This window comes from Corythoichthys intestinalis, chromosome 2 (genome assembly GCF_030265065.1).
Source record: "Corythoichthys intestinalis isolate RoL2023-P3 chromosome 2, ASM3026506v1, whole genome shotgun sequence".
NCBI classification, from domain to species: Eukaryota; Metazoa; Chordata; class Actinopteri; order Syngnathiformes; family Syngnathidae; genus Corythoichthys; species Corythoichthys intestinalis.
In genome coordinates, this window is record NC_080396.1 from 36,220,137 (window position 1) to 36,247,862 (window position 27,726).

A 27,726-nucleotide genomic window follows, 5' to 3' on the forward strand; every position below is an offset into this window, starting at 1 on the left:
GCTCTACACCCCTTGCAGGCAAAATTTGGAGTGGACTGGAACAGATATCCTAAGCGGCTCTGGTCTCCCATTTGACCGCTGGTACTTTGGAGAAAGTTGAATACAGCAGCTGTACCACAGCAATGAGCGAGTGAAGAAGACCAACACAAAATGTAAGTAAATATGGAGTTTTCTACATCGTTAGCTTTATAAACAAGCGACTTTTAGTGTAGTTGATGCATGTACAAATTGTATTTCTATTAAATTGTATTTTTTTAAATAACTGATGTTTAGTAGTTGTACTCCCTCCCCATTTAAATTTCTTTTAGACAAGACGACCAAACAGATTTCAATAAGTGAAATCTGAGCATTTGTTCTAAACTAATTATTCGCCATTGACAACGAGAGACGTCCAATTTATTTAAACTGTTAGGATTTTCTGTAAATGAACATGCTTGAGTGCTATTGACGTCATACGTTTGCTTCTATAGTTATAAACTTCTTATGACTAGGAGTTGGAACCTCTTGGTACCTCACGATACGATACGATACGATACAAAGCTCACGATAACGATGATCTGACGATATGGCAATACAACGATTATCGATACATTTCTCAGGAAATCCTTCTAGGATATTCTACAAACAACTAATGAACAGATAAACAAGCTTCTGTTGTGGATTGGAATGGGTTTGTCACTAGTAGACGTTCAATCCGTTTGAAGTGGGAGGGATGGCAGCGAATGAATTCATTCGCTGCCATCCCTCGCACTTCAAACGGATTGAACGTCTATGGCCGTCAGTGGCAGCCAGCGCCAGGCAATGAGGTAATTTTTGGCCATTTAAGGTCATTTACCTGTTGATTTTCATTTACTTCCTGTTGATTTTGAGATATTTTATGGGTCACTTCCTGTTCTGTAACTCAAAATAAACAGGAAGTGACCCATAAAATACCCAAATGAATAGGCCGTGACTCAAACTCAACAGGAAATACCCGTAAATGCCCTAAAATGAACAGCAAGTGACCAGTAAATGCCCTGAAAATCGGACAGAATGACTACGAATGCTCTGGTTTCGAATGAATGAACGTTCCCAATCTAAATGGAATGGGGCGCCGAGCACCGTCAATGCATCCTTAGAGTTAACTCGGACACTATTATGATGGAAGATTTTGGTAGCAACTTGTTGGTTCCTTTTTAAAAAATTTTTAGACACTGACACCTTTTTAAAACGATACCTCGATTCTTGGCAGGAGCATATTGATAACCTTTTGGGGAACAAAGTATCACGATATATCACCATTTCGTAATTTTGTCACACTCCTGCTTATGACTACATTTTATTCCAGCAAGAACACCCATTCACAACTGGTGACCACCAAGAGTGGTCAGAATGGGCGAATGTATTGTAAATAAGAGTCTTTTCCCAGATAAACACCATTGTGACACTTGAGACCAAAGTTGTTTGTGCCATCGCGGCAGAATCAACATCACAGTGCACATGTGGGCAGACTTGCAGTAGGAAAGAAAACATGTCCGTGCGGTGTGCCCCCGTCCCCAATTGCATTTCACCCCGGGTGAAAAGTTGCAACATCCTGTCGGTCCTTCTGAAAGGATGACTCAATGGGACGAGGTGCGGAGAACAATGGAGCATCTCTTCTCCATGTTGCTTGGTCTGCTCAGCATATGGCATGCAGACAGTTCAGGTGCTCATTGCTTTTTACATTGTTTTTGCTGGTAAACAAACCCAGCACATGATCAAGATGAGGCCATCTCCCTTGCCAGCCGTTCCCTGGTGTTGATGTTCTAATGGATTTTCAACAATGGATTTTAAACTTCGGCAGGCTGAAAAGACATTTGGTTTACTTCCACCGCATCAGCATTCCTTGGAGAATTTTAATTGCCAGTTTCCCGCAGGCCTCGGCCTGATTTCAGGCATCCCTCACCGTTTTTACTTCGGGAACTGACACCGGTCCAACTCGGTAATTCCAGCAAGCGCGGCGGTGGCAGCATTCCAGGGGTTCGTAGTTCCCCAGGCTCAAGGGAAAGGGTGGGGGGAGGATCTGTGAGACAGTCTATCCTCGTCTATAATCTCTTGCCATAAACACTCATTTCCATCTATCTAACTCTTTTTATGCGTGGGTGGGCGACGAGGATGGGTGGGACGCACATCATGATCAGTCGAGCTATTTTTGCGACAATTTGGATGTCTAGCCAGCAAAGTAAATGAACAAACTCCATTGGCAGCAAAATATTATACATGATAGAGCTGTGTGATATGTTGATATACATCGGTAAAACAATAGTTATTTATTTTTCGATGTAAATTACCGTATTAGCCCGAATATAAAACAGTGTTTTTTGCATTGAAATAAGACTGAAAAAGAGGGGGTTGTCTTATATTCGTGGTCTAGACATTATACCCATTCACGACGCTAGATGGCACCAGATATCATTGAAGCGATGTTCTGTCATGACAACTCTCAGCTACTCTCCCCATTCACGACGGTAGATGGCACCAGATATCATTAAAGCGATGTTCTGTCATGACTAATCTCAGCTTCTCTCAAGTTTAACCAGTTTGCATTGTTTTATTGCAATGTTTTTCCTTATTCAGATTTGTTTCAAGACTACAGTTACAGTTAGACTTCACTTTGATGGTTAATGCAGTTGTTGCAATTTTGTTGTATTATCACAATACATTGGTTTATTTACATTTCAAAAACCAGAAGCCATTCATTTACGAATGTGATTGCATTTTAGTTTACATATTTAAATGTTCAGATATTAAGATTTGAATGAGGCAAAATAACATGCTTTTTCTCTCAAATATATTGTTATAATCATTGGGTTCGGATGTACTGTAATTATTTTCTGTATAAAAATTAATTTGGTTTTCAAAAAGTCTTTTTTTCAAACTTGAGTCTTGAAAAAGAGGGGGGTTGTCTTATAATCAGGGCCGTCGCATATTCGGGCCAATACGGTACTTCAATCATCAATATCATCAATTTTAAAAAATAATTAAAATACAGTTTTAGCACGATTTTAAGATCAAGATCAAAGATCGGAAAAAACTGTAGCTCGACCTGAGTGATCAGCCATCGTATTTAAATGGGACTATTTAACCGACCGTATACAGATTGTTTCTAACTATCAAGTTTGACTTTGAGAACAGTCCCTCAAAAAGAGTCCACCGTTGATCATTGTTTTCAGTTGGGTTTTACACGCCAGGTACAATAATCTGTAACTCTGTATCGATATCTGCCCAATAAGGCTATTTTTGCTGAGCGGGTCTTATCTTGAGAAACTAATGATAGTAACAGAGCGTTGCATTATATTTGTAAACAGAGCATTTTCTGGTGGAGGTACCTGCAGGGCTCACTATAATACAAAAAATACGTTTTGTCATCTACAGATCGGATTGGTATTGTCTCGGTATCGGAGAAATATGTCTTGAAGAACTCCCAAAAAGTTCAAAAATTTTGAGCTAGGAAGGCTGACAGTGAACGATGTTTGTTTGTCTTTTATCACTGGCAACAGCAGCCACTGAGTTCAATCATTTGAAAGAATGACCATGAAAATGCATAGGACCTGTTCATTGCTGTTTGTAGTATGAATTTTAACACCTGACACTCATTTGTTGTGTTGAGAGCGATTGTCAGGCATTGAAGGTATGATTCATTCATTCACGAGGCATTTTTGTTAGAGAAATGGCATCTTTACTTACAGAAACTGTCTGAAAGTAACTAATGCAACATCTAAGCTCCAAACAAGTCAGTCGCCCCCTCCTTTCCCCTCCTCAATTATCCACCCACTCATTCCAAACATAACCACAGAAAGAGTTATGGGGTGCAAGTGGGTAAGTCCCACATTACTTTGTCTCCCGAGCTGGATTCTCGCCTGTGTTGTCAGCACATATCGCGCCCTCAGCAGGATATTGAAGCCACTGGGTGGATACGAGACCTTTTGTTGCACTGTTGTTTTACTGAGTCAGGCTGCCCGCGACTCATTGTGCGAGCGGCGGCCACTCAGTGCACATGAGCTGCCGTGTTGAATGGCTCGGGCCTGTATATGGAATACTCCATCATATCCTAATACATATGCTGTGTCTTGCTGATCCTGACAGGAAAGGGCCGGATAGCCATCTCCAAACAGAGCAGAGGAAGCATATGCCAGTGTTCACGTCTCTTCTGTTTACTTCCTGTTTTCTTGTTATGATACTATCACAAGGAGGAGGCGAGCAAAGCACATCCTTTAATCATGTTAGTTCCTGTAATGTCATCCCTTGTGATCGGGCTTTTCAGTGGCACAGTGGCAGGCATGTGAGATGCTGAATTAATGAATTGACCTAAAACAGAGTAGGAGATAAAGGCGCTCTTTTTCTCGGGGGGCTTTTCTTGTCACGCTTTTCCGTCATGTTGTGTTTTTTACTAAGGCTTAGAGTGCAGTCAGTCTTAGTTTTTTAGGATCTTGGTCAAATGTTGTAACTCCTTGACATTTAGGGTGTAAATCTCAAATGTAATAATACAATATATCGATTCTTTGGAAAACAATGCAATATATTTGCCGTTAATGAAGTCTGCTACCTTTCCGTTTGATTCAAGTCCTTTCTAAGAATGAATACAAAATGATATAATCATTCAACACAATCAATTACGTTTCACGTAATAACATGTACAATGTTTTTGACAATTTTAATGCTGAAACATTTCAGACATATGAATGAAAGCTAATCTTTTTAACAAGATGTCAATTATAAGACATGGCGATGTTCATCGATGTTTTAGCATTTTGATCAATTTCGATGCGATTTGGTCTGCAGCTATCAAATATTTTAGTATTCGAGTATTCTACTGAAAATTCCATCGATTAATCTAGTAATTCGATTTAAAAAAATTTTGGGGGTAAAGAGCAATTATAAATATACATGAGAAAACCAGACATTTCACCTAATAGTGAATCATTTTTAGAAACTCTGTCTTTATTTTAGATGTACAGTGTATCACAAAATAAGTACACCACTCGCATTTCTGCAGATATTTAAGTATATCTTTTCATGGGACAACACTGACAAAATGACACTTTGACACAATGAAAAGTAATCTGTGTGCAGCTTATATAATAGAGTTAATTTATTTTCCCCTCAAAATAACTCAAAACATGGCCGTTAATATCTAAACCCCTGGCAACAAAAGTGAGTACACCCCTTAGAATCTACATCCCTAAATATCCAAATTGAGTACTGCTTGTCATTTTCCCACCAAAATGCCATGTGACTCATTACAGGAGTGCTGTCAGCATTGCTGCAGAGATTGAAGAGGTGAGGGGTCAAGCTGTTAGTGCTCAGACCATACGCCGCACTCTACATCAAATTGGTGTGCATGGCTGTCACCCCAGGAGGAAGCCTCTTCTGAAGACAGTACACAAGAAATCCCGCAAACAGCTTGCTGAAGACATGTAAACAAAGCACATGGATTACTGGAACTATGTCCTATGGTCTGATGAGACGGGCGGTCTTTCTTGTGTACTGTCTTCAGAAGAGGCTTCCTCCTGGGGTTACAGGATGCACACCAGTTTGATGTAGAGTGCGGAGTATGGTCTGAGCACTAACAGGCTGACCCTCCACCTCTTCAATCTCTGCAGCAATGCTGACAGCACTCTTGTAACGAGTCACATGACATTTTGGAGGGTAAATGACAAGCAGTACTCAATTTGGACATTTAGGGATGTACGTAGTTTCTAAGGGGTGTACTCCCTTTTGTTGCCAGGGGTTTAGATATTAATGGCTATTTTTTTAGTTATTTTGAAGGGAAAATAAATTAGCTTTATTATATAAGCTGTTCACAGGCTACTTTTTGTTGTGTCAAAGTGTCATTTCGTCAGCGTTGTCCCATGACAAATAGTACTTAAATATCTGCAGAAATGCGAGGGCTGTACTCACTTTTGTGATACACTGTACATTGTTGAAAACACCTAACAATTGCTTCTAAGATGTGACTAGAAACAAAAACATTTCACTGCTTTCACTCAAAAAACGTACTGTAAGAGCTTATAAAACAAATTCTTGTTTCTAACCCAAGCTTATAAAACAAATTCTTGTTTCTAACTTAAAAATGTCATTACGCTTGATAAAACGCATCACTTAAAAGTTAGGGTTGACGTTACTTTAGCGAGGTACAGTAACATTAACTCATTTATTATCACTACGTTAACTTAATTTTACCTTTTTCCGAGTATCGCTCCTCCACTCTCGGAGTAAACCGGGAGCCTTCGGTGGAGCTGCAGCATTGAACACGTGCTGTAGTGGTATACAAGCGCTGTCTTACAGTAAATACATGTTAGCCTTGGTGTCCAGCTTTAAATGCTCCCACACTTTTGACATTTTCTGCTTTTTCGTGGTGCCTCTCTCTTCGCTTTTGTCGGCTTCTTCCTCATTACCTCTAAATTCATGCATGGTTGAAATCAAATATATCCCCCGCCTCTGTCTTCTTCCAGCATGTTGTGCCGCATTCAAAGTAGTCCGGGCAAATGGTCGTGCTTAGAGCTAGCGAAAAAAGCGATTCCTCGAGGCAGTGAAAATTCCTCAACCAATTTTTAAAATTTAGTTACTTGAATTATTCGAGTAATCATTTCAGCTCTAGATGCGATTGTGCTTAGCTAATCAATATATCGATCCGGTTTTTGTGAAACAATTCCCTACAGCATCAGTCAGTTTTTGCTTAGAGGTCATGAGTGGCAGCTGATGCTTGATTGCTAAATTAGGCCTATACTATTGAATATGGGCAGAGCATAGCATCAACATTATCTAACCGACTGCTAGCGTTCTCAGTCAAAATGGAATTCACGTCTTATCACTGGCAATGGCAGCAAATGAGTTAAATCATTTGGAGCAGTGCTGTATGAGTACCATCAATGAATGTGGGCTGTATTATATCAACTTTTTTTTAATCCGCTATAGTGCTTTTATTAAGTTAAGTTCTATTCAATTTCAACCACAATAATGATCGCTGCCAGCCCTCCCAGTCTAAAAGGATTAGACGTCTAGTACCTTATATGGCAGCCGTAACTTTGGCCCTGATGGTGGTACTCAAAGAGCCAATCATTCTTTAACTCTTTCATGCACGAATCATGACTTTTTTTTTTACCATTACTGAAAATTAATTCAACTCATTGGCTGTCATTGACAGCGCTAGTTGTCCAACATTTATTATTATTATTAAAAATGTTTTGGATGTCTAGCGCCATCAATGACAATGAAAGATGAGCATTCACAGCCAATCTTCCCAGTTTAAATGAATTTGAACTCTTTTGCTGTGAATGGCATGCAACAAGGTACATACTTTGGGGAAAAAAATCTGCTTTCGATTGTTACTTGGGGCCGTAACCGGGGTGTATTTGTTTTTTGTTTTTGTTTTTTTTTAAAATTTGATTAATTTAGGTTTTTATTAACATTGTGCAAAATTGTCCTATATGCATCTGTGATACATCATTGGAAAGCTTAAAAACTAAATTTTCTGGGGGAAGAAAAAGTTTGAACAGGAGGTTATTTAAACAAAAACAAAAAAAAATTAAACAGCAAAACCCTAACTGGAGGTGAGAGCACGCAAGAGCAGAATTAAAGACGCCATGATTTTAATGAGATATTATCGCGTACTTGCCTTGTTTCGATCCAAACACTCCATGTAGCATGTATCACTGAGTGTCAAGAGTCAAGACACAGCTGTGAATGGCCAAAGCTGGATTTTTGGGGGGATTTTATGGGTGAAACATGGTAATATAACAAGGGTCGCAACACAGAAATCACAGACATCAAGGAGTCGAGATTTTCTTTTTCATATGTTTACCCTTTTACACGTTGTTTTTCTTCTTTTTTATGTTTGGATCGATTATTTGTCATCTAACATATCTGAGAAAATGCGGCAGTAACAAAAAAACAAAAAAACATACAGTAACAAAAAAAATACAATCAAGCGATAATTATGAGGTAGATATCCTTGGCTTTTTTGCAGACACCATTTCTTTCATTGTGATGTAATTTGTTTAAAAGTTTAAAATGGAAGTGAATAATTTTTTTAAGTCTTTTTTTTAAATGTAATATTAGACATCAATTAATGATTCTAAGCTAAAAATGACATTTTGAATAATAAATATAAGTAATTACCTTTGTTTTATGGCTGGGTTCAAACAAAAGCAGTTGCCTGACGTCTGTAAACGGGGGTTTCCAGTGTAAAAAGGACAAATTAAAAATAGTTTGGGGGCTTAATGCGCTATGAATCTGCTACGGCAGCATATAGACATATTGTTCTATCAAACACAACAGTTCTTTTGGCTTAAAATACAGCAGTTTATTTTAAATAGGAGTGCAAGAGCAGAAACGGCTTTTTCAGTCTTGTCTGTGTTTTCCGCCATGTATAATTGCAATTCTTTTTTTAACCCTAATGACCAAAAAGTCACCTGCCATAGAAAGGGTTAAAGGTTTAAGTGTCAACTTTTGAATAGTTGCACTGTCCCTGAAAGAGTTCAAAATGTTTGAGAACCACTGTTCGGAGGATTGCCGTTTTCAGTTCCCGTTTGTTGTCTGAGTTTTGTTTGTAGAAAGACCACAAAACAAAACAAAAAAAGCGACAAGCAGGCGAGCGCCATTCATTTACGGCACTCGCCTGCTTGTGAGTGTGTCACACGAGTCCTCATTGTGTTGTGATGCAGCATGGGCAAGCCCAGCTTTGAGACATTCTTCCACTTCAAAGCCCCCCAGAGGGTTTTGGTGGACACTGGTTGAATGGACCGCGGGGGTGTGTGCACAAGGAGAACAGGTGCAGAGCATGAGAGAAGGTGGGGTGGGGTCATTTCTACAGCCATCTGCTTTCTTTTCGGAGGTCTGAAACCTTGAAACACCCCTGTGACACCGCCTCACGGCGACACGCTCCTTTGGACGGCCGTGTGCTGTCTCCATGGCACCTCGGCACGGATTAACCCCGCACATGTGCCGAGTCACCCCGTGGGGTTCGCCTCTTTTGTGATAGAGCGTGGGAGGGAGTAAGAGGGTGCTGGGGGGTGCTTGGATTGTTGTGTGGAAAGACTCACCGCTTACTTTTGTTAAGTATAACAGCAGTCTAGCATGAATGGAGACATGATTGTCGTGGAGAAGAAAGAATAGGATGACATATATTAAATCAGGAGCCTGTTTAAATTTTGCCTTGAAACCATTAGTGAGAGTCAGTTGTAATACATATTGCAATAATCTTACTTTGCCACAGAGAGTTCCTGAGTCAAAATGACAGCAATTGAGAGCAAAGAAGAGATCAGTGACACAGACAGCGGGATCATTTTGCACTCTGGTGAGGATCCACACGCACACACACACCCACCATTTTCAATTGATTAAACAAATTCCAAAAATTTACACTTATTGGTCATATGAGTTAGTGAGTTTGATGATGTTTGCTCGATGGGCAGGTCCAGAAAGCCCCACGTCGCCTGTCAAAGACTCGAGTACGCACACCAGAGCCCTCAAACTCAAGCATCAGTCTTTGGAGGGACGTCTGGAGCTCTGCCTGCTAGAGCTCAGGAAACTATGCATTCGAGAAGCCGTAAGTAATACCTTAGTGATGGTGACAGTGATACATGAGTCTTTTAAGCATGTAGCTATTCTTTGATGTATCAGCAACAAGGCCGTCACCAGATGTTAGTCTTAGTGGGGGGCATATGAAATGCATTGGGTGTCACAATAATCGTAATTGTCCGACGACATATGAATTTAATCCGTTCCAGGACCTGGTTTATAAGTCAAAATGGTCATATTTGGAGCGGGATTTTACCATAAGAATACATTATAATTTGATTAATTCGTTCCACAGCCCAAAAACCTTTGCTAAATCCTTGATAAAAACTGCAGGTACAATTACTAATAGCTGTCACACACAACAAAAATCAATAAATTATAAATGCAAATCGTAATAATATTAATAATATAATACAGGTAATAGTAATAATACATTAATGTAACGAATCGGGTTCTAATGTGGCAATTGTGAGTTCCATGCTGTTCCTGAACGCACCGCGTGATTGACGTGAGAGAGTTGCGGAAGAGTGGGAAGTTTTTACTTTCGCTTTTCATGTTCTGTTGTTGTTGGTGGGGTTGGGGTAGACCGGTGAGCCACATTGTCTAGCGTGTTTACTCACATGCACACCACGCTCATATTTTTCTATCATTACCTTCTTAATTTCAATGGTAAGCGTCACATTTTTATTTTTTTCAACACCTGCACCAACCTTCTTGCGACCCATGTTGATTTCTCTCACAAGAAAATCTGCCATGCGTCTGTCTTGCGGGAAAACAATGACATTGCGACGTTGTCATAAATCGTCATATTTCGAACACATCTCGAGACGAATGGCGAGGTTAAATTTTACATCGGATGTTGAAAGTATCGTATGCCGATGCAATCCTATGTCGAGGTACCACTGTAGGTACTCTGTTCACGAAACATACATTATTATCTTTATGTTATTTATCACATCTGAGGCAGAATTGCTATTTCCGATTAGCTGCAACAGTTGTTGACATAGTTATAAAAATGTAATGGAAAAAAGTCAACCACAGGTGGAATTCTTTTCTGTGCTTGCCTTGGTGCAAATGCTTAGCCACTGGACCACCAAGTACTACTTGTATCTTTGAAGTCTATTAAAATTAGACAAAAGAAAAGGTCTGGCTGAAACGCATAATCAATTGCAGTTATGCAGTTGGGAGTTTTTTTTTTTTTTTTTTAAATAGGTCTGTGCTCTGAGTGCATGTGTGTTAGGGGGGGTTGGATGGTGCACAACATGGCCCCCCATTGTTGACGGGTCTGGTCAGCATGAACATCATTTAGGGTTTACCTCTCATATTCATGACTGAAAAAATGCCATTCATTGGACATTTTTGAGCAGTGTGTTTGTCTGAGTAACATAAATATTATGCATTACCTACTGTTAAAACAGTGAACTAATTTGTTCCAAAGGTGTTAATGCATGAATCAGAAAATGCACAACAACACACTACAGCCCAGCCCCTCTAGGCTAATACAGTGGTACCTCGTCATACGATCGCTTCGACACACGATTTTTTCGAAATCCAAAGTAAAATTTGACTCGCCATTTGTTTCTACATCCAACGACATGCTCGAAATACGACAATGTATGACAGTGCCGCAGTTTCTTTGTTTTCCCGCAAGATGGACACACAGCAGATTTTCTTGTGGGAGAATCAGCATGGGGTCCAAGAAGGTTAGTTCAGGTGGTGAAAAAAGGAAAACGGTGACGCTTATCATTGAAATGAAGATGGAAACGATAGAAAACGCGTCCGTGAACTGGCTCGACCATACGGCCGTAGAATGTCTATGATCTCGACGGTCCTCCTCTGACCTCCGTTCGCCAGTCTTTATAAGTTAAGGTGACATTTACTATGATTGTAGCATCGCCAAAGAAGTCGCCAGATTCGTCAGGTTTTTAATCATTTATTTCAGAACTTGTGCAACACAACACGCCTACTGTCCGCCACAGTTGATGCCAACAACAACAGAACATGTCGGTAAAATCTCTACCGCACCTATCTCACTGTCACATCAGCCATGCGGTGTGTTTAGGTACAGCACGCAAAACACATCAGTCACATTAGAACCCGATTCGTTACATTATTACAGGAATTATTATTATTATACTGTATTAATATTCCAATTTTTATTCATAATTCATGGGTTTTGCTATGTGTAATTGCCATTTGTTATGGTACCAGTAGTATTTATTAAAATTTACTGTAGGTTTTCCGGCTGTGGAACAAATTAATGGAATTATAATGTATTCTTATGGGAAAACCCTGTTCGACATGCGACCATTTTGACTTACAAGCAAGGTCCTGGAACGAATTAACTTCGTATGTAGAGGTACCTCTAGGCATGTGCCGGAGATTCACGGTATGATAACCTTAAGCAAAAATACCAAGGTTTCATGGTATTACAGTATTGTAAATATAGCTCTAAAATGTGTTATTTTGAGATGTATGGGTTAAAAAAAAATCCATTTAACAGGATTTTTAAATTTTTCACAACAGCTTTTCAGATGGGAACATCGACATGAATATAATGTTTAAATAAGATAACACCAAAAAAAAATAAGTAGCTGAAATACTTTTTTTTTTAATTGAAATAAATAGAACTTATAGACTACACCCACAGCCACAGCTCAAGTTGCTAAACAACAGAACAAAAATAATTATTTTCCACAAAAAAGTAAAAACACTTCTAAATAAAATTTAAAATATATGTATATCAGGCACTTCACAGACTTTAAAGCTCCATCTCAACAATTTCAAAGACTTACTCATTGTCTACATACTGTATTTCTTTCTCAGTCCAGGTTATGATGCAGGAATGTGAATATGTTTACCTTTTCTGGGTTAATATACCACTACTACTATTAATATTAATTAGTTGAATATGAATGGAGAGGGAGAGTAAGAGACAGCGCGTGTGTAAGACTCATATCATTATTTACACATTGTACACACACGCCCCCACACCCTCTCTCAACACAGAAAATCGCCAAAGAGAAAAAACACCACAGGCTGTATTATGAAAATGTTTTTTTGAACATATGTTTACAATGGCGGAAGATTTTACAAAAGTGTGCTTATAGGGAGAAAACAAGTTAGCCGTCTTGGCATAATAACTAGCCACGTAGTAGCCTCGTTAACAAACTTAAGTTATAGTACTTGTTTTACCGTCGCAAAACTCACAAACCACTGGAGTGAACTCTCGTAACTGGTGGGAAATATTCATGACAGCGTTTATTTACCTTAAATTTTGTGTAAAGTGACAGATGATGTTCACATTAATGTAAAATTATGTTGGAGGTGTTGCCTGCACATCAGCTGTCCATACTCCTCCAAGCCGCGGCTGTCTGTTTCTTTTCGGTAGCAGAAATGCTAATACCTAGTACTAATGCCATCCTAGCGACGGTCTTTTTTAGAGGGGACATAAAAAATAAAAAATTGACTTTAAATGCTCTCACAAGAACAAATGATCACTTCCAGACCTCCGCATTAAAATCCATTGAACGTCTATAGCCGCCCGTGACACTAAATGGTAATTGTTCTGCTTGCCATTGTGCATACATCCCTGCCACAGATATAAAAAAAAAAAAAAAAAAAAAAAAAAAACCATGTATTTATGATTATGAGTCATTTTTGGACTGATTAATACTTATAAACGGTTAAACAGGGGCCATATTCCTAATCTCTATGCATTGTAAACATTAAGAGATAATAGATATTTCTTTTCCTCCAAAGGAGCTGACGGGTAAATTACCGTCAGACTATCCTCTCATGCCTGATGAGAACCCACCGCAGGTGAGAAGGAGGATTGGCGCTTCCTTCAAGATAGACGAAGGTCTAATCTACCTGGAGAATGAGGTAATGAACAGACACTGGCCTGAAAAGAACATGTAATGAGATAATTTGGGATATTTTAGGACTCCGAATTGCACGGCCTGGAGACGGAGCTGGCTCTCCAGCGGCAGATCTACGAAGCGGCACGTAAACTTTCACTAGAGGATAAGCTGAGCAAGCCCCAGAAGAAGAGTCGCGTGCAGCAGTGCAAACGCGAGGAGAAGAAGGTGCGCCAGCTGCAGGAGGCCGTGTTCCAGTGTCGGATCAGAAGCGAGTGTAGCTCGCCGTGTGTCGGCGACGCCACGCCAAAAAGCAAAGGCGAGTAATGTTTCTGCTACAAGTCTGACAAACTTTGGACTGCGCTAATTCAACTGGATTTTTTTTTTGCTCTGTACAGATTCGAACATGTCTGATGACAGCTCACTGTCTGATGTGGTGGCCATGGATGAAGGTGAGAGTAGGCCTGTCGCGATAGCAAATTTTAGTGTGCGATAATTATTCTCATAAATTATTGCGATATGCAATATTATTGCGCACCCCCCAATTTTTTTTTTAACCAATTTACAATAACACAGTGAGAATACAGTATATAATAATAGATCAAGTACACCAATTTAAACGCGATAAATATTTACTCTTAAATTCAAAAATACTTGTTAAGAAATCACAACTAAAAACAATAGACCATGCCTCTTAAGTAAAAAACAACAACATTGATACCCCACAGAAACACAGAATAAATAAAATGTGTTTAAAAAAAAAAAAAAAAAAATTGCACTTAATAACTTAAGCATTTAGGCAAATGAAAACGTTTCCCGTCATAGCTTCTGCAATGGTGTTCCATAGGGATGCAACGATACAGTTAAGTCATGGTCCGGTATGATTTTTGATACGGGGGACACGATTTTCGATCCGATTCAATACATTTAATGCTCTGTAAAAAAATAACAATTATATTTTTTGTTTTGTTTTGTTTTGTTTTTTGATAACGAGCAAAAATTAAATTGCCATCATATAAACATGCATTTTAGTGCATAATATTTATGTGCTTACTTCTTACTGATATGAAAAAATTTTGTATAAAAGTGCTGAGAACAATCTTTACTGTTTGTAAAGTGAGGCAGGGCACACTGTTGATTGCTACAGCTCTCTTAGCAGCTAGGTTTACTACATGAGCAAGACATCCTATTTGTGGTCCGAATCCATCTGTATCACGTACTGAATTAACAATATTTGCAACATTATCTATAGTCACTGGTATGGATTGATTTGGCCTTCTTAACTTCCATTCATTCATGACGGTTTAGAATTCATCGATGTAGTATATGGACTACGTGTCCCATAATCACTCTGGGCTCACATAGCCAATGGCATGGGACTTAGCACATCTAGTTTGCCATTTCATGATATCTAGTGTGTGCGCGCATTAAAAAAGTTAGCAAGTGCCGCTGAAGTCACGTCTGCTCATTACTACACAACACCAGCATATGACAATCGACTTTCATAAACAGGACGAGTTTGAAGCAGCTGTTCGTGGTCAAAGCGAGGTTGTTCGTAGCAGCCAAGTCGATAACAATGTTTTGGCAGACTTCGTTGTAAATATCCGGCGTTGTGCCGAAAAATAACCGCCCCGTGTGAAATGTCACTCCTGACGGGAGCGCCCACACGTCAACAACACCGGCGCACCATAGATGGTTCACAGTCACTCTGGAGGACTGACGCGGCCGGTATACGTTGAACAATAGGATATAATGGGAACGATTGGCTCCGGCGCTAGTTTTTGCCGGACCTGGAACGAAGATGCATTTTGCGCAGTTCGTAACGAGGAATCCGAACTTTTAACAGCACGTCAGCCGCACGCACGTGCACGCGAGGCGATAAATCGCAGGGGAAAAATTACCGCCTTCATTTTTTATTTATCGCGCGATAAATGGAATTATTGCATATTGCGACAGTCTTAGGTGAGAGAAGATTTTTATGTTTAGTTTTTTTACCAAAGTGTTGGCGATAGACTTCCAATCAATTTTGACTGGGAGGGGTTCATGAATTTTCGTTCATTTGCCCCTCCCAGTTTACGCCCGTATTGTATGATTCCACATATCTAACTATTACAGCTGGGAATCTTTGGGCACCTAACGATTCGATTACGATTACGATTCAGAGGCTCCGATTCGATTATAAAACGATTATTGATGCACCCCCCTCCTTTTTTTTCTCTTTTTTTTTTAAACATGTTTTGTACATTAGTTCCAAAATTGTTCAAAAATACTCTCAGGCTAAACCACACTACTATTTCAGTATCAATTTAACATATAGCAGTAAATGGTAAACAAATATACAAAAATAACATTAAATAAAAAACTCCAGTCCACATTCTGTATCAGCAGCTTTAAACTACATTCAATTAATTTAATGTTGTGAATCAACCGTTAAATTTGTAAAAATTGCTCCCGTTATTCCATAATTTCCCTTTTGTCTACTTTCGACATGTGAAAGTTTAAAAACTATTTTAAAGATAGATTCAAGTCAATATTTTACCGATTTAGGAGTATTTTAGATAAAAAGTTAATTAGGTTTGCTTGGAAGGTTCGCTACAACAGCCTTGCAGGGAAGTGTACTGCTTTAAGATGGCGGCCGTTTACAACGTCCGCATCTAGCTTTTTGAAGATGTGCTGCTAACACGACCAAATCTGTATGGCATCTAGTCCTATATAAATGATATCCACCGTAACATTATATGGATGTACAGCTTTTCGGCAGCAGTCAGGTATGTTGTTGTGTTTTTTTATCTCGTTGCATGAGTTGAGCTAGAGCCGTGAGTTGAGCATTGGCATTACCCGAGGGGCCGGGTAATGGGAAGCATGATGTTTCGCTACTCTCGCTCCGTTCCGTCCCGAAGACCGCGCGGCGCGCTGAGTGTTGTGTACCTCCGCTTTACTTCGCATTTTTCAATAATCGGAATTTGGATGTTTGTGAATCGTTCTCGAATCTTCCACGGCCGAATCGCGAATAATCTAAGAATCGGAAATTTTGCACACCTCTACTAACTATTTAGTGTTGTCTTGCACAGACGTGGATTTCCACAGCCCTGTCTCTGCTCTAGTGTCCAACCTGCCGACATCCGTGGCGGAATATGAGCGCTCACCAATCCAGAATTCTCCCTGGAAGGAGTCTAGTCTAGACCAGCCTTATCACAAGACTGTAAAACCTTTACCTGCTGGCAGCAGTAGCAACTCCAAGTGAGCATCTCATTTAATTGCAGCCTAACCTGACAGCGCTCTGTATCAATATGCCTCATTTTCTGCACTCAGTGGTTCAGCGGGATCACAGATCTCGGCAGACACCGACAGAATTCCCCTTTCTCAGTTTATTAAGAACTCTGCGCTGCGGCAAAGTCATTCCGCCAGCGCCCCTTCCACTCCAGAGCTGCACGTGCGCCGACAATACTCCCAGTCTTTCAGGTACATGAGACAAAACCAGCAAAATCAATAAAACCGCATGAACGAACTGAATATGATGTCTCCGCAGATTTGCCAAGAGGAGGCCGTGCGCTGACAAGGACGGCCTCAGTTCAGAGTCCCTCAGAACGCGAACGCGCCTACCACAGCGACGCTGTGCCGCCGACTTCCTGTCGCTCTCCCCGGAGTCACCTTCACCGCGGCCGTACCGCTCCGGCTCGGAGGACGGCGGTTCCGAGCGCTCCGCCTGCTCCTTCGCGCCCACGGAGATTCCCAAGCTCTGCCCCCCGCCGTACGGCTTCCGTTCGCCGACACCACAACTGTCCAAGCTCCCGCCCCCTTACACCAGGGTGGTGCGGACGCCCTCGTTAAAGGAGTACTCCCACCGCGCGATGCCCTGTAGGGACGTCGTGTCAGAGGAACTCAAGTCCTGGCATCAGCGCAGTCAAAGCCATGACTCGGGGTCGGGCTGTGCTGAGCTGCAAGGCCCCCTGGGAGTAAAGAGCCCCACTTTACTCATTATGCCTCCATTTCATCAGGTTGGTCAAACAACTTAAATACGCGTTAAGTCAACACATTGCACAACCACATTTATTTTTAATTCTCCCTACCTAAAATAAAAACAAATACTCCATTTTTTTCTTGTACTACCAAACTGTAAAACAAAGAAAAAGAAACTTGCTATTAATCATGCTAATTTAATTTAACCCATTCAGGGACAGTGGTCACTATAGTGGACGGCTATTCAAAAGTTGCATTTTTCTGTAAAAATATCATCAAAACACTAAAGAGAAAAGATCTTTAACCCATTATTAGGGTACATGACTATTTTTGGTCATTTAATGCGAATTAAATACCAGCAACTTTTTAAAAACTTACTAATCATAATTATATAATTTGCATTAAAATCAATAAATTAAAACATTAATACGATTTTGATGTCAACTAAATTAATTGAACAAAAATAGAATTACTTACTGGTTATGGCCCCAAGTAACACTCTTCTGAGCGAACGTTCATTCGCTTCTCCCAGCAGTACGATAATGAAAATATTTCGTCGACGAACAATTTTATCATCATGATGACGAGCATGGTTTTGGAGACTAGAACATAACGGGACGAATGCTAGTTTTTGTCTGACGAGACGACAACGAGAAATAAATGCGACATAGTTTGTGTCGTATGTTCACAATGCGTGAGTCAGCGTGACATTTTCATATCGTACGTGGAGTACAGTGTTGCCAACATGGCGACTTTCTCGCTAAATCTTGGGACTTTCCACAGCGTCTTGGTGACTTTTTTTTGCCAAAAGCGACTGACAAACCTAGGGTCGTTATTCCTCTCCATTACAATTACATGCAAATCGTCAATTATGCAAATTAGCTGAGGAAGTCATCTCGCAAATTCTAGCGACTTTTAGGACAGCCATGAGCTACTTTCCTTAATAGGGAGTTGGCAACACTCATTTAGAATGTGTTTCAAGCTATGTTGCTTGTTTGGAAACACATGGTAAGATATGTTTTCTTATCTTGGAAAGAGAGAATATGCAATGTTGCTTTAGCCTGTAAAGGTCTGTGCAGAGTGGTCATCACACACTAAATGTAACTCGTCACGATAGCATAGCATTCGCGCTAGCATTAGCATCAACTTTAGCGTGGCGAGCATCCTCTTCAACCAGGGGTGTCCAAACCGGTGTTCAAGGGCCGCTGTGGTTCCTGGTTTTTGTTCCTCCCAATCGAGCACAGACAGTTTAACCAGTGACGTTTCTGCTAAAACAAGCAGCACCTGACTACAGTCAGCTGATTGCACTTGTAAGACATCAGATTGATGAAAAGTTAAAAATAGTTTGGACGCCCCTGTGACAACTTTTTTCTACATACAGTTCCTGGCTTCATGGTGGGTATAATAGCGTAACACACGTAACACGTCACCTTTGCTCATTAATATTCATGACCATAGACATGACGTTAGCAGCTGTTGCTAGGGGGGACAAACTCGTTTGTCCCTCATGCTAAGTGCATGTAAATAGTGTACGAACGAGGTGTTTACTGAGCTAAACCTACCAATTCTATCCGAAAACTATGTCCCCAGTGCCAAATTCACTGGTAAAGATGTGGAAGAACATACAAATGTTTAGTTAAAGCAGTGCTTCTCAATTATTTTCTGTTACGCCCCCCAAGGAAGACGTAAATGTTTCGCGCCCCCCCCAAACTCTGCCGCCACTGTAATTAGTATCATTTGTCTATAATATTACTATTATAACGCCTCTGCCTCACATTGTATCTTTTTTTCTATTAGAGAAAATAAGAGATCAACTTATAAAGTATAACTTTATTAACATTGTTTTGTTTGTAACAGAAAAGACTTAATGCGCATCAATTTGCCTGAAGTTAAAAAAAAAAAAAAAAAAAAAAAGTCACATCCAAACTGTAAAAATACACTCAAGTTACATTTTTTACCATTTGATACTGAAAAATAAAATCAGTAAATAATAACAAATTCAAATTGATTAGAAACATTAACTCATGAGGACAATATGCCAAAAAATTTGACCGAAAAAACAAAACTGAATAGAAGAAGAAGAAAAAAAAAAGTGTCTTTGGACAGAAGTTTTTATTTTCGCTGCTCCCAGTATCACCTCCAGTTTGCAATGATGTGGGGTTATTTTGCACTGAGCATGCTAACAGTGCTCACTGGTTTACTGATATAACACTGACAAAGCGGGACGATTGTTGGCAATATTCGGCACGTTTTCGCTGAAAAAAAACCAAGCGGCTTATCAATGAGATTTGGGTCTAATGTCTTTAAGTGGCGTCTTAATTGATTTGGTTTCCGGCTGTCTGCTATAATCATTTTTAGACACAGTTAAAGAGATTTCTTGAGTGCGAGGGCTGAAAAAGACGGGAAAAAGTGCCGACCTGATTCAGAGGTAGGTTTTTTATCGATACCCTTGTCTTGTGAGCATTGCGTCACGCAACTGACTAAAATTTGACTAAGACATAAGTATTTTTATCCAAAAGACTAAGACAAAAATTAAAAGGGCTGCCAAAAACAACACTGCCTCCCAATCAAAATGGATTGGAAATCTAGTGCCCTCAATGGCTGCGAATGAGTTAAATGATTAAAAAAATTCTTTTTAACTGTCACAACTCTTAGCTTTGATGTCATTCCACACTGAAGGTGCTGCTGTATACTAACATAAAGGTGTTTCTATTGTTGTTGTTGTTTTTTTGGCAGGGTTCAGGGAACGTGATTCTCCAGAGAGCAGCCGACGGGACTCCGGTCCAGTGGTTTGTTGCAGAGGACCATGAAATTGTCAGCCAGGTCTAGTTGGCCAATGACACTGAAGAATGATACAGAAGAATAATTAGACCACCTTTTTTCCCTCTATTTCTTATTCTTTTTAAATGTATGGTACAACTAAATGAATATTTGTTTGGAGTAATGTCATGATGACAACAAAAATAGCTCAAAAGAGCTGATATCTTTGCTATTTCTCTTTGGTTTCAATGATGAGAACCATTGTTTTCAGTTCTTATATCAACAGCCATGAAATTTTACTACCACAAAAAAGTGTTTCCAGACATTTTTTTTGTTAGTCACATGACGATACACCTTTTTAATATCAACCAGGTGTTAGAATGAACAAAACGTATGAGAAAACAATGTTTTTATTTCCAAGACTTGTTGACCTATGCTGCCCATTTCTATCATTTATATTTAAGGTTGTATTTATTTATGTTTTCAGACTATTGAGATCGTAGGCAAAAATTGTACGCCTTCAGACCAGCGAACATTTTCCACTCGTTTTTTTAATTTAATACTTAATGTAAAACATATTTATTTTATACTTTTTAGCAGACGCTTTTCCAATTTGGAGCCCACAGTCTTTCATACAGAACTCGTAAACTTTGCACATGAAACTTCACCAAGCATTCCTAATTTTTTCTATTTATCAACTGAATGTTGTTGCTGATAACATACTGTAGACTACTAAAAGTTTGATGTGAAAATGTTGCTTGTTTTGTTAAAATTTAACATGAAGTACATTGAATTGAAAGATTCCCTACTGATGCCTTTTTTGCAGGGTTGATTGTCCTTGCAAATCGTTACTAACAAGGTGATTGTATTTTTTCTATATTTATAGTAAAGAATGTAAAATTAAAAGCTGTGGACTTTTTTTCCTGCTTGGCTGGCAGTGTACAAATGTGTCAATGCCATTGACGCAATGGACGCCCAATCCATTTTTAATGGGAGGGGCTGGCCGAGATCATTCCATCCCAGTCGAAAAGGATTGGACGTCTAGCACTGTAAATGGCAGTGAATGAGTAAATTAAAGGTCTGTGGCATTATTTTTAGCCAACCTGCAATGGTTCTATCTGCCCTGATACTGTATTTTTGGAAGTAGGCACCTAACAAAACATGAACATTTTTTATGTTTAACTTTACACTGGTTTAAATCGTACCGGGAACATAGGTCCTTCTCAGTAAGGATTGGGGAATTTTCCTCCCTCACAAACTTCTCTGTCTTGCGGGGTGCCACAAGGCTCTATTCTAGGGCCTGTTCTCTATGCACTTTATCTCCTATCTTTAGGATCAATTATAAAAAATTATAATATCTCTTTTCATTTTTATGCTGATGACCTGCAGCTGTATCTGCCACTGAGACCCAATGAACAAACTGCTCTCACTAAATTAATGGAATGCATATCCGATGTGAAGCAGTGGCTAGCACAAAACGTTTTACATCTTAACGAAAGCAAAACTAAATATATTACTTTTGGCACACCTTCTATGTGGAATGCCCTCGAGCCCAACTCTGGCACACTGGCTCCCTTTTTTAAGACATGTTAAAAATCTCAGCGTGATATTCGATAGCAGGCTCAACTTTGAAAAACAGATTCGTTCTGTTGTAAGAGCAAGTTTTTTCCAGCTCCGTGTTTTGGCCAAAGTGAAGCCTTTTTTTTTTTTTTTTTGTGTCACCACGACCTTGAAAAAGCAATTCACGCTCAAGCTCAAGGCTGGACTCCAAGGCGTAGTAAGGGTCCCCGGGGGCCCCAGGCAACAAACAACATGGGGCCCTTTGAGCGTGTGCAAGTAAGGGGGACAGTTGGACTTGGAGCAATAGTATATTTAATAAAAGTATAATAACGCCTCGGTCTCATAGAGCGCTTTTTAGGACACTCAAAGTGCCCGGCTTCTACTACATTAGGACATAAAACTACAGTAACATAGTACACTCACCGCTGTCTTGCTTTCTTTTCTCCTCTTCTGCCTTTTTTTCTTTCGTCGCTTCCAGAAGGATAACTTCTCTTCATTTTGGATACACGCCAATTAAAAAAAAGCCAAATCGCCGCTCACTCTGAGTCACGTGAGGGGGGGGGGGGTGTAGAGCGAGTGAAGGGGCCCCTTGAGGAAACTCAGACACAAGGCTTTCACTGGCACTGTCGCACTTTTCGCTGCGACAGTGCAGTAAAGCTGCGTGTGCTAAATCTGTTGGCCCTCTGGGGGCCCTTGCTGGATGGGGGCCTTAGGCAATTGCCTGGTTTGCCTAACGGGGCGCGACGATTCTGGCTGAACTACTGCAACGCGCTTTATTTTGGTCTTCCCAAGTCCTCAATTTTTCGTCTCCAACTTGTTCAAATTGCTGCTGCTCGATTTTTTTAACTGATACACCTAGACGTGAACAAATTACCCCCGTGCTATCATCGCTCCAGTCCATTTTAGAATTGATTTTAGACTTTTACTGTTTGTTTTTAATTCTATTAATGGCCAAGCTCCTACTTACTTATCGGAAATTTTAACCATCCGTAATTCTGGCAGGACTCTTCGTTCTACCGGCCAACTTGATTTGCACGTTCCGAGGTCCAAACCGATCTTTTGCGGTTGCTGCCCTAAGGTGTGGAATAGTCCCCTGAAATCCGCACCACTATGAATTTGGGCCTTTTTAAATCTCTTTTTAAAAAAACACCTTTTTACACTCGCCTTTCCCCCAGATTAGTGTAGCCTGGTTTTATTCTTAAGGGTTTTTCATGTTTTCGGATTTTATCTATTTTATTGTTTTATTTGCTGTCTGACTTTTATCGTAATGCGTTGTTTTGTTACTTTTCTTTTTTTCTTAATGTCATTGTATAATACTTTCCTGCCTTTTATTTACTATGAGCCATGTTTGTCCATGCTGTAAAGCACTTTGGGGACCTTTCCGGTTTTGTAAAGGGCTATATAAATAAATTTGATTTGATTTTGATTTGACACATTTTTGGGAAGGCACTACCATTTCCATATAAACATTTCAAAAGCTTATGCCCATTTTGTTTTCCACCGTGGGTGCCCTTTTTATTATCATTCCACTAAAATAACAATCCATGTAATGAAGGAAAGAACTACAAAGATGCAGAGCAGCAGCCAGCGGCAGCGAGCCAGGGATCGTTGTCTTCGCGGTGCACCGTCTCTAAAGAAGATAACTGTCATCAATATCATGATTTTTTTTTTTTTTTGCTCTATTTTTGAACCATTGACTCACGTAAAGATACGTTGACAGACGGTTGTCCTCTTCTTCTCCTTGTCAACCTTTTTCTTTGCCGACAAATTTTTGTTCTTGTGCCTCTGCCGCGTTGCGTCAAGCGTGCAACTGAAAGGCCACCAGGAGCCATATGTAAGAAATGCACTTCAATTATTCATTAAATGTCGCTGATATTTCAATAGACATGAAAGCAGTATTGTTTTTGGCAGTCATTTTAATTTTCATCTTGGTCTTTTGGACGAAAACACTTTAATAGTCTTAGTCATATTTTAGTTATTTCAAAACGTGTTCGTCTTCCGTAAGTTTTGGTTAACGAAAATTCAGACAAATTTCGTCTAGTTTTAGTTGACAATTACTCAAAGTATTTTTATCTGTAAAATTCAAAAGTTTTAGTGTAAATAAAGGTTTCCAACAATTTCGAATGAAAATTGACAGACGAGCACATAAATGTAGCATCTACAAGGATGTCACCATTGTTGTGATGATAATATACACTTAGCAGGTAAGCAGTACATTTTCAAATAATTAAACCCACCTGAAGGCTATGAGTTGTATACAAAAAAAAAAAAAAATTAAGACAACGCTCACCACACTAAATGCTAATGTGAACGCTATGCTAACGCTATAAGTTACATTCAGTGTGTGATGATCACTCAGCACAGACCTTTAAAGGCTAAAGCAACATGACATATTCTTTAGCCAAAATAAGAAAACAAATCTCAGCATGTGTTTTCAAAAGTCTGGAACCTGGGGAGGACACCAGTGAGTACCGTAATTTTTGGACTATAAACCGCTACTTTTTTCCTTCATTTTGAATTCTGCAGCTTATAGTCCAGTGCGGTTTATTTCTTGATTTATTTGAGATAATAGGGAACACTTTATTTGACAACAGCATCATAGGACCGTCATAATTATGACATGACGCTCTCATGGGCATGAATGAATGCTCATGACACGTGTCATTAAGTGTCATCCGGAAAATTTTGTCACTCCATTTATGTCCAGTCAGGATTTTTTACATCCATTCAAAAGTGAGATCATTTACCAGATGACACTTAATGACATCTGTCATAAGCATTCATTAATGCTCATGACAGTGTCATGTGATAATAATGATGGTCTTATGACAGTCTAATGACACGGCTGTCAAATAAAGTGTTACCGGTTAATACCTTTTGGTGTAAACATCTCATAATACAGTAAGGACAACTGCTGCTTATAGTTCGGTGTGGCTTATCTATGAACAAATGGCGTTTTCGTGTCAAATTTGGTTGGTGCGGGTTATAGTCAGGTGCGCCTCGTAGTCCGAAAATTACGGTAAGTGTGTGTGTTGGGCGGACGCAGCAAGTCAAATGAGTGACACGACCAAACACTGCTACGATGCAGGCTAATTACACATACGATAAGAAAATGCCACACATTGCGAACTTATTACGAAAACTATGGCGCATTTTCATCTTGTTCTCGTCTCGTCAGACGAAAACTGGCACTCGTCTCGTTATGTTTTGGTCTTCCAAATGTTTTTCGCTTGTCATGGTCACGTCATGAAAAAATTGTTCGAAATTGTTACGAAAACAACACTGCATTAAAGAAATGTTTTTGGAAAACTTTTCTCAATAGTTAAGCCTAGATTTTTCCATTTCAAGCCCGTAAAAGTTGTTAGTGTTTTGATTCTGTGTTTACTACGGATGTCCCTGCCCCCTCGACCAATCAGCCAATTACGATATTAGTTTTGTGTCTGCATTCAGGTTGCCAGAACGCAGTAATCTGTAAACTACTTAAATTAAGGCTTTTATAAACAGTCTGAATTAACGTTGTTGTCTACAACTCAAGCAAAAAATAAGAAACTAGTCACGAATCTCGAATGAGTCATGACAAATTAGAACCCTACTTTCAATAACTCTAACTCCTTTCCCGCATCCCATGGCACGAAAGGCACAAAAAGGGGGCGTGGAAGACGAGTACAGCAGGCCGCAGCTGGACCTACTTGCCTTAACATGAAAAAGGATCATTTTTAATGAATGAAATAAAAAATTTGCACCACCTTTTTAGAGACAACTTTCCACCACCAGCTGCTTTGCATGGGAAAGGGGGCTCTGGGACGACAAGAGCGGGAGGTGGTTCTGAGTCAAGCAAAGGGGCAGACACTTCATCCGGATCAATGGGTCTGGAAGATGAATAAAATATGTCTGAATAAGAGGGACGAGGGGGCTGAGGTGGGGTGGGATGAGGCGGCACCTGTCATCCATCAAAACACTGTCTTCCTTGTTGACGCCGCTGCAGCTGGATGCCGAGCTCAAGGTGGGAGATGGGCAGACGGGGAAGGATTTACTTCTCGAGACAACCTGCCTTCGAGCTGCTCGTTTCCGAGACTCTCGCTTTGTCTTCTGAAGAGGCTGGTGTGCACACATTGGAAATTAAGAAGGGAAAATAATCAAATAAGAAATACACATGCGTTCCACAATGGGCAAGCTGCATTCTTCAGTTTTTCCTACCACCAAGAGCCCAACAGTATTTGGTATTTGTAGTTCTAATTACCTGATGTAATTGATTATATTTAAATAGAGGAGGAAATTTATAAAGTAAACAAATACGTATATTCTCTTTTTTGTTGATTAATTCATTAGGAATTGAATTCACTGTAATACAATTTCTAAAACTAATTAAAAGTTAAAACTGTACGTGTCTGGGTGTGTTGTGTATTTTAGCGCTGTCTCTTGAAAATTTTATTTAGACATACATTTGAATTTGGATGAATTGTTTTCATCAACAGTTAACTGCTTCCCAAAGTCAAGGTACCAACGTAATTCTTTATCAATAAAACTAAAAATAATTCATTGCCCGCCACTGACAACGACAGAAATCCACTTCCAAGGGCGTAGGTTTGCATAGGGACGGGAGGGACATAACACTACCAACTTTTCAGGATGCTCAAATTGTCCCCGCCAACTTTTAAGCAACCTTATTTGCATTGTAATCACTTCAGTTATATAGTTTATTGAGATTGTCTTCCAATTTGTTATAAGGATAGAATTGACTACAAGTAATTGAATTATTTTCATTATGTTCAGACTTACATTTACCCCTTTTCACTTGCCCACTTTTTCCCCTTTAAACGCACGTTTGATTGGCTGATGACTTGCGTTTATTTAAAATGTATTAATTTATTTTCTATTGTATTTATTTAAAAAAAAAATTTATGTGCAGCCTATGCAGACATTTTGTCTAATAATCAGGGCCGGCCCAGGCCATTTGGGGGCCCTAAGCAAAGTAATGCCAAGTGGCCCATATTTTTGGCCCACCATTTCGTCACAGTGTACTGTGAAACCCATACATGCAATCCAACCTATTCGTCCATATTTTGTATATTAATCAGATTTTGTTGCACTGCATACTTCAAACTTCTCACCCCAAATGATTGTCAGTACTTACTGTAGATGGCCCCAAACCTTTTTTTTAGGGATGTACGTTTTTTTTTCTGTTTTGTTTGAGCACCAATGTGCGCAAAGCAGGTTCAACGTTACCCCCCGGGTTGACAGATTGTAATGACAAGAAAATGGATGTTTGCATAGATAAACGGCAATGCGCGCCACATTATTCACGATGCTCTATTAACAACGTATAAAATGAGGTTGCCAGATTGGGGGCCCCCGAGTGGTCAGGGGCCCTAAGCAGCTGCATAGTCTGCATATAGGCTGGGCCGGCCTTGCTAATAATCATACATTAATCATAATTGAGGTAAAAAGTTTTCATTTTTTGTTGAGTTTGGCTGTGCTTGTGGACAGAAGCAGTAGTGTTTTGTATGAAGGCTCCATTTTTATTTATTTTTGTTATTGACAAGTTTTCGAGATACTTCCGCTTTGTGAGTAGTACAGTGATATGATTTCTAAGGGCCCATTCCCTGATGGGGCCCACAAAGAAAATTACAGCATTAGGTAATTGTTTGCAAATTTAAATATTAATCATTATAATTTTAATAGGAATGAAACAAAGGGTTTCTTTTTCTTGTTTTGTTATTGGCAAAAAGTAAACACCCAGAGAGCATATGTTTTGCCAGCCCCCCCCCCCCCCCCCCACCAACCCCAGTATTTTTCATTAAATGGTTTGGATCAGACCGGGAACAGCGGTGCGCATTTACACCAGTCAATGACTTGGAGTGCGCAGTACTGCAGAAATGTTTTCAAAACAAAAATCGAGTTATCAAAAGAGGAAAGAAAAGAAAGCAAAACAAGAGAGGGGTAGAAAAGCCCAACAGGATGTGACAAAGTACTTCACAAAGGAAGGTTGGTGTCTTGTGTCAGTGTAGTGCTGAAAATGAACCTGTTATCTTAGCCCACTCCAGCC

At 39.7% G+C, this 27,726-nt stretch overlaps 2 protein-coding genes across 4 annotated transcripts in view; one reads left to right on the forward strand and one right to left on the reverse strand.

Moving 5' to 3' along the window:
* Positions 1–25,280, forward strand: inavaa (innate immunity activator a). Of its 3 annotated transcripts, none has more exons than XM_057827345.1 (10): positions 1–152; positions 9,236–9,316; positions 9,435–9,568; positions 13,303–13,425; positions 13,485–13,719; positions 13,799–13,852; positions 16,472–16,640; positions 16,713–16,862; positions 16,930–17,398; positions 20,097–25,279. In XM_057827345.1, the coding sequence occupies exons 2-10, from the start codon at positions 9,253–9,255 to the stop codon at positions 20,187–20,189; spliced, it is 1,491 nt and encodes a 496-aa protein (XP_057683328.1). In that variant the 5' UTR covers positions 1–152; positions 9,236–9,252; the 3' UTR covers positions 20,190–25,279. The 3 variants fall into 3 exon arrangements, with proteins under 3 accessions (XP_057683328.1, XP_057683346.1, XP_057683337.1); XM_057827363.1 differs by having other exon boundaries at positions 19–152; positions 16,505–16,640; positions 20,097–25,280; XM_057827354.1 differs by lacking the exon at positions 1–152 and adding an exon at positions 1,618–1,684 and having other exon boundaries at positions 20,097–25,280.
* Positions 19,093–27,726, reverse strand: part of si:ch211-163l21.11 (inositol 1,4,5-triphosphate receptor associated 2) — a 16,484-nt gene continuing 7,850 nt past the window's right edge. Inside the window, exons 9-13 of the mRNA XM_057827375.1 lie at positions 25,621–25,778; positions 25,427–25,549; positions 23,383–23,490; positions 22,104–23,310; positions 19,093–20,202 (exon numbers count right to left, since the gene is read on the reverse strand). Of these exons, the coding sequence (XP_057683358.1) occupies positions 23,202–23,310; positions 23,383–23,490; positions 25,427–25,549; positions 25,621–25,778 (498 nt within the window). The 3' untranslated portion in view covers positions 19,093–20,202; positions 22,104–23,201. The remainder of the gene's footprint in view (positions 20,203–22,103; positions 23,311–23,382; positions 23,491–25,426; positions 25,550–25,620; positions 25,779–27,726) is intronic.